Source organism: Psittacula echo (genome assembly GCF_963264785.1).
Source record: "Psittacula echo genome assembly, chromosome: Z".
Classification (NCBI taxonomy): Eukaryota; Metazoa; Chordata; class Aves; order Psittaciformes; family Psittacidae; genus Psittacula; species Psittacula echo.
Window position 1 is genome coordinate 38,986,477 of NC_137742.1, and position 9,373 is coordinate 38,995,849.

The following is a 9,373-nucleotide window of genomic DNA, read 5'->3' on the forward strand; positions in this document are numbered from 1 at the left end:
TTTAAGTATTAGGTGTCAAAGGTTTTCTTTTCAGCCGTGTCCTGGTCTAGTGTAGCCTTCTTTTCCAGTGGGTTGGAATATAAGAGGAAAGGTAGGCAGCTTTGAACTTCGTCTTTATAGCTATATGTGATGGCAAAATAAGCTTCTTCATAATGCTGTTACTTAGACTTAAGTAAGAAGTGTCTTTTATACAATAAACATAAACAGTTTGGTATAGCTCATTTACAGTAGGATAGAGTAAATCAGGTTTTGTTGTTCATGCATAAACTATATTTTCTGATAAAAGTACTTTGTTTTGAGAGTTATCAAGCTGAAAAAAGCCCTTGTGCAGCCCACCATTTGTTATCTCCTGCTGTTCAAATGCTCCAATTAGGAAAGATGTGTCCTTCTTTATGGTATATTTGCTTTGCATCGTGCCATATGCTTGCTGTGACAATATTCATTATCCTGCCAGGTCCTGATAGACAGCATTTATATCTACAGGTTCCTGGAAGTTTTCCTCATCTACTGCCATTCAGCGAACCAGTGGCTGACCATTGAGAAGTACATGACTGGCGAGTTTCGGAAATACAACAACAATAATGGAGATGAGATTACCCCCAGCAGCTTGCTGGAAGAGCTGATGCTGGCCTTCTCTCACTGGACCTACGTGCACACCCGTGGGGAGCTCCTTGTCCTGGATTTGCAAGGTGACTTGTAGCAGAGATCACTATTTGACACCCAATGTAACCTCAAAAAAGAATGTACTACTGTGGAATGGTCCAAATCCTGTTCTCATTGACATACTGGCAAAGCTCAAGAAACCCCTGGGTATCTGTTGTGTGGCATTGATAAACGGGTATCCACAGACACTCTAGATTAATGTAGATATAAAGAGAAAATAATTTGACTTCAAATACATCTAGGTTGAATGGGCAAAAGAGCAAGTAGATAAAGTGTGCAGGAACATTTCAGCCAGTAGAAAAAAAAAATCACAGTTAAGATATATAAATAATCCAGAGATTCAAGTGTACCCACATGTATATGCACACGATATATCTGTCAGAAGTGTGAAGTGCTATCTGTATATTTTATTGTTCATATTAATAAATCTGTAAGCAGTTTGCATAAGCTACAAACCTGAATGCTATTCACAAAGTCTTGTGACTCCTTCAAAGAGCATGTGATCACTTTACTGTACATGTATAAGTGGGAACATGGCATATTTTAAAGAGATAAAACAGTTGACAATGTTCAGAAGATGAACATCACCCATCAAACAGTACAAACACTATTGTGTGTCATTTCTGTCAAGAGAAATGTGTATGGATAGACAACGACTTAGCTTGTGGATGCCATAAAATGTAAATATGTTGTGAATTACAAGAAAGACATGCTTATTATGCAAAATAAACCTATAATTCCATCCTTGCCTTCATTTGGTTTTATTTGCATATGAAAAAAAATACAGGAAGAGTGTGTCTTCACCATAGCATACTAGAATTTGTCTGAAGTTTGCTTAAGTTTATTATACAACCCTTGACAGTTCCATACCAACTGTGTTGGCTCAGACATGGAGAATTTAAACATCTATGTAAATCTCATCAAGACTGGAGCTTCAATTTCCATCTCAAACAAACTGAAATCTGCTCTAGTTTTTGCCTTGTGTTTATCTTGTAGTTCTCTAATCTGGAGTTTAGGAAAAGTGCAAGGGCTGCTCCTATTGGAGTTCCAACAGGATTAGTCTGTATCACAATTTACTATATAATGCCTGGGCCATCTCCACATACATACACACCACATTTTGTTTAATTTACATCAGTTGAAATGACCTTCATTGAAAAGTGTTGCAATCTGGGGATATTTCAGTCACAATATTCTATTTCCATAATCAGAATTCAAACTTAGCATCAGCGGACTATTGAAATAAAAATAATTGCATGTTGTATGATCATAGATTTTTTTTTTTAACTAGTGTAAAGGCAGAATAATTTGCTTGGATTCAAGAACAAAACTTTTTGGTAAAATGGTAGTATGTCATCAATTTGGGGAAAACTGTAACATAGGTATTAGCATTGAGGTATCATAATGAAATAATTTATTTAATAAGCCTCCATGGCCACCCAGAAGAAAAAAAGAGATAACAGATCCAAACATCTGCAAATAACAGAGTTGTGGCTTACGTCTGTTACCTTGAAAAGAACATGTATCCAAGAGTAGATATTTTGATATCCATAAGATCCACATCTGATTAATACCTTTACTCCAATTTTAGTAGCAGTCTTAGAGTTGGTCACATTTTGCTTCGTTGAGTTTCAGCATAATATTTAGTGCATTTGCATAAGCCTTCCATCTACATATAAATAAACCTCAAAGCAACTGAAGTCAGGACTGTAATAAGAACTCTATATGTTTGCCACTACATAACAGATTTTTATACTCATTGCATTTTCTTTTTAACTTGTGACCACTTTAACTATGAGACAGTATGAAAATGGATATTTACATTTTTGGAAGTGCCAGATTATGAAATCGTGATTACCTTGCTTTGTAACACACAGATGTTGATTTTGTTGTAGGTGTTGGGGAGAACCTTACGGATCCATCTGTAATTAAACCTGAAGACAAGAAGTAGGTTTATTTCTGATGAAATTATCATTTGCTTCACACGTTCTGCTAACAGTCTGTATAGTTAGGGTGTTTTTTATCATTTATGTGAGAGACATAGTTATTTTTCACACCGTGTTTGGGTTAAATGAAGGTATTGATGACAGTGGAGAGACACCATACTCTGCTGTGCTTAGAGGGACTGCAGGTGTTCCAGCTCCCAGTGTGTGGTGAGTGGTGTATGAAAGGTGGGAAGAGCCTGTGTTGCTGTGCTAAGAGCACAGGAGTTTTCCAGAGCTATGCAGGAAGAGCAGGAACAAGAGACAGAAGACCCTGTAAGTCTCTTCACAAATTTGTACTGAAGGAGGTCATCAGTAACTTAAATGTTAAACCCAACTGGTTTCCCCTGCCTGGTGGGCCACTGTTCCATGAAGTATATGGGGTCACAGTGGTTTAAGAGGATGAGGAAAGGGCTTCTGGATCTCTCATCTTTTCGATAGGTTCTAGTGGTACGTTTAAGCATGCTACTCATTAACAATCTGAAAGCCATGATATGGAGATGATAAGTAGTGTGAAAACATGCGAAAACTAGAGAGACACAGAAATAGCAATCTGCCTTCATGCATCAAATTTCAGAATCAGAACCATGGCCATTCTCCCATCCTGTGACCTTGCTCCTAACTAGTATTTGCTGTAGCGAAAGGAGAAGCAGTGGTGTTGATAGTTGCTGTCCTGCAGGGTCCTTTTCTATGGAAATTCTTACTAAGCCCATACATATCTCCGGCTGTGCCCTGGCACTTCTGCTCCTCCACTGTCTTGTGTTCAGCTTGGCTCCCTCTTGGTCAGTTCATGTCATCTGGCTGAAGAGGTTTCTAATGTTTAGAAGGAAGATTTAAGTATGAATAGTCTGATTTAATACAAAGCTCAATTAACTATAGAAATATCAGATGACTTGCCTAGAACTCATAGCAAGTTAATTTTGAAAGTAGGCTCTTAATTCTGCGACCATTATTAATATTTAATTACTAAGATTAGTAATAAATGACTGTATTAATGTTTTATGATTTTTAAATTATAAATATAGGTGTATCAGCTACATAATATTTATTTTGGAAGTAACATCAAAAATATGCTGAACACCTCACAGTGACTTAGTTTTTTGCCCTAAGTCGGTCATAGGACAAAAGGATAGCTTAGGATAGAAAGGCAGAGAGGTCAGTCATGTAGTTGTTCACCAATTTTCAGTAAACATTTTAAAGTATTGCTATAGATGTATGGAAATCTCATTTGCTACTGTTCAAGTGGATTTTTTTATATCAGTGGTAGCATGAACTGTAATAGCTATTACTGAAGACTGTGGCCAGTCACTGACCACAGTACTTCACCTGACGACTCAGCTTATCCTCTTTAAAATAGAAATGATATTTATCTATATTCTCTTGAAGTGCATGTTTATTAGTGTTCTGGATTGTTTTTGTTATTAAATAATTTTGTCATGCTTACTAAAATTTGATCACACAGATCTTATTTTCAGAACTTTTTATTGTTTTGTTTTTACCATCTGCAAAACAGATAAGTCCCAGCTCAAGAGAAGTGTTGATTAATTAATCAAGACCAGTTTTGATGTATGTTCAGGGAAATCTTCAGAACAGCAAGTTGTGAAACTAGATTGTTTTGATTCAGTGATCTAAAGGAGTAAGGCAGTGAAATGATGGATGGTTTCTGTAAGCAGCTAGCAGATATCCAGCTCTAAGAAACACTTTCTAAAGCAGTCATAACAATAACAATGTAAAAGCACTGTCTTTGCTCTAACTTTCCTTTGCTCACAAGGTAGATATTTCTGGCAGTAGCAAGATCTGTTTGAAGTTTTCATTTGTAGGTAAGACATTTAATCAAATCATGCGTGCTGCCTCAAAAGTTGCTTTGAGCTCATGCTGTCTTAGAAGCCTGAGAGAAAATAGATGGCATCTGTTTGATGGGAGTGATTCAAACTTTAGCACTACTTATGGTTAAATTATTTAAGTTTTGCTTCTGTAATTCCATTGATTTAGTGGCTCATGATTTTACCTTGTTATGAGTCCTTTCTTTCATACATACTGCATGCCTCGAAATGGACTTTGTAATGGCAAAATATGAACTCTAATTCTGTGATAGTGCATTGTGGCTTGGTTTTATATATAGCACCAAGAAAAAAATAACAGATTTCTTTGGAAAGTATGTCACATACTTTGATGTCTCAACAGATCCCGAGCTGATGTAAATTGGTGTAGATTCATGGATATTTAACATTGGTTGAAGATCTGGCTGTGTGCACTGCATAGGATGTATGTGTGATCAAACAAGGCAGGTATAATGTTAACGAAAGGATTTCCTTAGAAACCAGAAGTAATAAAGGCATAGCAGCAAGGTTATGACAGTGCAGTCCCTGCAGACTCCTGTACTGCCCGGCTGTTGCGAAGAATTGCCTCATAAGCAGTATTCTGGATGCCTTTTTTAGTATGTACTACTTGCCAAATCCACAACAAAGTCCACGTTGGTAAAGCTTTCATGGACACTATGTGCAGATTGTCTGTGGAGCAGCTTTGGAGATGAGAAAAATAGTGGGCTGAGTTTAAATTGGATAGAACTGATGCATTAAGCCTGCTGAGAGAGGTGAGAAAAGGGATGCTGGTAGTCAAAAATCTCATTACAAATATGTGAAAAGGAGTCAGAGGTGCTAGGTCTCTTACTCTCCCTTTTGAAAGCACTCAAGCAGATAGTGATGGGCTGCAGGTTTTAGTAATGAGCAGAGACCATGTTCGCTGAAGCTACTTATTAGCATGTGTTTTGAAGAACAAATCTATTGAATTTTAGCAAGCTGTGCACTTCCAGCCAATTTATGGTTGAATTGCTGCCAGTAGACAAAACATCTGCATGAACTGAACCTCTGCTGTAGAAATGTGCACAACTGAAACAGGTGGGCTGGAAGCTACCTCTACGAAAACATACTGAATAAATGATTTGGGCACCTCCCTGGGGAGATGCTACTTGCCATGAAGCCCCCCACAGTCCTTTACCTTCCATCAGTAAGCCCTGTTAAATGTCTTATCATCTGCTTTGAGTATTTGTAGCTCTAGACTATAAGGAGCACTCTGCATCAGCACGGTCTATGTTAACTTGCCTGCTGGCCAGCACCAATCTGGTGCAATCTGGTATGCATTAATGGAGCATAACTATTAGGTAAGGTTCTGCACAAAAGGAGGAACATTTTTTTTTTTTTTTTTAAGCCCATTAGCTCACATTAATGCACCTGCTAAGCTGGGCTCAGTGTTTTTCTCTTCTTGGAGACAAAATCAGAACTTTAATAACCAGGGGAGTGACCTCATTTATAACATATTTGTAGGATTAGAAGGGACCTGAAATGTTCAGCTGGTTCTTCTGCATTGAGTCATTCCTGGCTTTATAGGTCCTGTACAGACAAATCTTCAAGTTTTCCAAGGATGACCGTAAAAACTTCCCAGACCTATCATTACTGTCTGAAAGACTTTTCCTGATTTCCGTCTTGAAACATTTCTTTCTGGTCCTGTCTACTGTCAACAGATAGGAAAAAAAAATAAAATTACAGAAAGCTCAAAGTTAGTCACCATCTTCTTCCTCAATTTATTTGGTGGGGATTTTTTTTAGGGTTTTTGTTTGTTTTTTGTTTTATTGTGTTTTTTGTTGTTGTTTGGTTTTTTTGTTTGCTTGCTTGTTTCTTGTTTGTTTTTTATTTGTTTGGTTTGGTTTGGTTTGGGTTTTTGTTTTCCTTTTTAGGCTACTCCCTAATCTTTTCATGTGTGCCATGATTTCTAGACTGCTGGTCATTCTTGTTATTTTTACTAATTTACCCTCATATTTCTTGAAATAATTTTCCAAATTTAAATGCAGTATTCCTCTTGAACCATTGCCAGTGCTAGATAGAGAGGGAAGATTACTTCATATATGTAGCAGACAGTATTCCTGTTCACCTCGCAAAAGCATGAGAAAATTATCAGTCCGTCTTGTGCTATTTGCTGCACTTTGCATGGAATAAAAGATCAGAGTGGTTTTGTAGCCTTGGAGTTAGTGAATTCCTCTCAATTTCCTTTGCCTGCCCAAGCAAATAATTATGTTCTATTCTTACTGGCATTTTACCAGATTATACCAAGGGATAGAAATGACTATGTAGCATCATGTCATTTAAAGTGTATATATGGCACTTAAATAATATTTCACTTCTTGCTTCATTTGATGTACTAATTTGCAGTAAAGACTGATTGGACAAGTCCTTCAGATGATCCAGGAGACAGTCTTTAGCATCTGCCAGAAATTAGAGAGATACTGAGCTTTCTATAGTAGTTTTGGTTAATCATTGCTTTTTTCCTGTGCGAAATGAGACAGTGTCATATTTCAAAGCTGCTTTCTCTTGAGAGAATATATTTTGTTAGTGTAGATTAGATAGATTTGCAAGAATTAAAATCTTTTTCTGTAGCTTCTCAGGGCTGTAATTGATTTCACATTTTAAAATGTGTTGTTTACACTCTGTATATCATTAAAATAAAATACTAGCATTCATAAAGTTTCTTTGGAAATGTTTCTTGAGTGCTGTGTTCTGTGATGTCTAGAATGTCAATTAAACTCTTGAGAATAATGGTTGAGCAGTATTAAAATTAATGAACACTGATCTTTCAAGAATCTGTTGTAACAAGAATCTGTTATAATTATGTGGTACTTCTAATACATGTGTGTGCATAGCTTGCTTCTGTTTGTGATTGTGGCAGCTGCATTCAGAATATGCAGTATACTTCCACGAATGGATCCTCTAGTAATGTTGCTGAATTGGCCAGAGTGCAGACACATGGAAATGAGTATAGGAAGAAGCCAAAAAATTTTAAAACTTTGCTTGTCAGCAGCATACTGTGTTTTTTTCTGTAGTGCATATTGATGTGACTAGGGCTCTGCTTGCTTTTGGCTTTCTGTTCTTAAATAAGGTAATAGTAAGTCACTGCAAACTCTGGTTTGTTCCCAGGTGCCGACCATCAAAACTGGGACCAAACCATATGCTTGATGAGACTCTGCAACAGAGTCAGATTCTAGCATACGTTGTCTAAATGTCTCTGTGCCCAAATTTTCTTTCAGCTTTTTTGTAGGAATTGCTGGGTCTGTTCTGTCTCCCTTTAGAGCCTATCTCAGATGCAGCAGGAGGAAAAAGTGGGGTGGGGTATATGTAGGCTAATACCTTACCACAACTGGCAGTTTTCTTGTCCTGGCGCTAAGAAACTTGTGTTGTGCATTTACTAAGCTTTGATTGTCTATATGCAAAGAGCTAATTTATCTCTGATTTAAAAAATAGAAAACACTATCATCTCTCTCCCCTATAAGTTGCTTTGAGTTCATTGATTATTTAATGATTTTTCTTTTAGATCTGGAAAGATGGTATTTGGACCAGCAAACCTAGGAGAAGGTGCAATAAGAAACTTCATCACAAAGCATCGTTGTAACTCTTGCTGCAGGAGGCTGAAACTTCCTGGTATGCAAAGTAAAGATTTTGACTCTATGTATAACTTTTTAAGTGCAAGGAAGTAAAGGCTTAAGTATGCTATAAGCACAAGAACCAAAATTCTATTGAGCTGAAAGATTATAGCAGGCACACTATCTGTTTGCAAAGGTGGATATGAGCATATTGCTCTTCTGCCCAGCAACTGTATAAGGGTTGGAGCTGATCAACCTGATGTTAGTGTTCAGCATGAAAACTTTTACCCACTGAATTGTTTCCTTTGCTTTGCAAAATGATAGCTCATTTTTTCAGTCATCGCTACAGGTAACATCAGCAATAATTTTAGAATGAGAAAGAGTAACAATCTGAAAATTGGCAATGGATTAGCTGAAGGAAAACTCACTGAAGGTTTCCTGGCCATAGGGTGGGATCCTATACAATGCAGCCTTTCCTTCTGCTTAGTTGGATAGCCTATTTGTGTTAGATTTGGTAGAATATGCTTATGTTTGATATAGGGCAGATTTTAAAAGACACAAAACCAAAATAGATTGCCATGCTGGATGAATTTCCACCCACCAACTTTTTCCGAGGGGAGAGTGATTTCTCTTTAGTGCCTATATGGAGGAGTAATTGCTATTTGATTCTGAAACAGAAACTGTAGTGTTACTGGTTTTTATTATTTGTGTCTGTGGCAGCTAGAGGTAGTAGATGGAAAGTTCAGCTGAATTAATACAGTCAGGGCAGGTTCTTTCATATCAGCTCACACCATTTTGGGTCCCCCAGGGCTCTTATTCCCCTGTCTCTGATTTGCACTGCTGCAGATTTTCTTCCTTCTAGAAACAGCTAACAGACTACCATTGTCATCAGGTTGAACACTGCCTGGGGAGTACATGCTTTTCAAACATTTATTTTGCTGCATCATTTTATTTATTTTCTTGCCGTAGATTTGAGAAGTGACTGCACACTGGAAAGGGTCAGTCCAACCTTGGAAACAGAAATGGAGACAAGCACCAGAGGAGCTGATGATGCAGATGAGCCTTTGGAGTATGATACACGGCTATGAAGCAGTGGTTGTGAGCAGAGCCCATGTGCTTGCACGTTCCTGCTTATCACTGCCATGGGTCAGTTCTGAAGAACAAAATGCAGGTGTCTGAGTGCAGCATCTGTCAGTGCTTTTTGTTTGTTTGTTTATGGATTTTTAAGTGTGAATTATGGTTCCAAGTGGTGCTTGCTTAGGAAAATTACTGTGACAAGCATGTTTCCAAGGAGGAGTGACTTGATGTTTCTCTCTCT

At 37.6% G+C, this 9,373-nt stretch overlaps 1 protein-coding gene across 1 annotated transcript in view; it reads left to right on the forward strand.

Moving 5' to 3' along the window:
* The window catches only part of TRPM6 (transient receptor potential cation channel subfamily M member 6), a gene marked incomplete at both ends in the record, with an annotated part of 93,242 nt that extends 84,099 nt beyond the window's left edge, over positions 1-9,143 (forward strand). The window contains 7 exon segments of the mRNA XM_080636558.1: positions 303-312; positions 314-359; positions 362-395; positions 484-689; positions 2,559-2,610; positions 8,007-8,113; positions 9,025-9,143. Of these exon segments, the coding sequence (XP_080492684.1) occupies positions 303-312; positions 314-359; positions 362-395; positions 484-689; positions 2,559-2,610; positions 8,007-8,113; positions 9,025-9,143 (574 nt within the window).
* Positions 9,144-9,373: the final 230 nt, after the last annotated feature.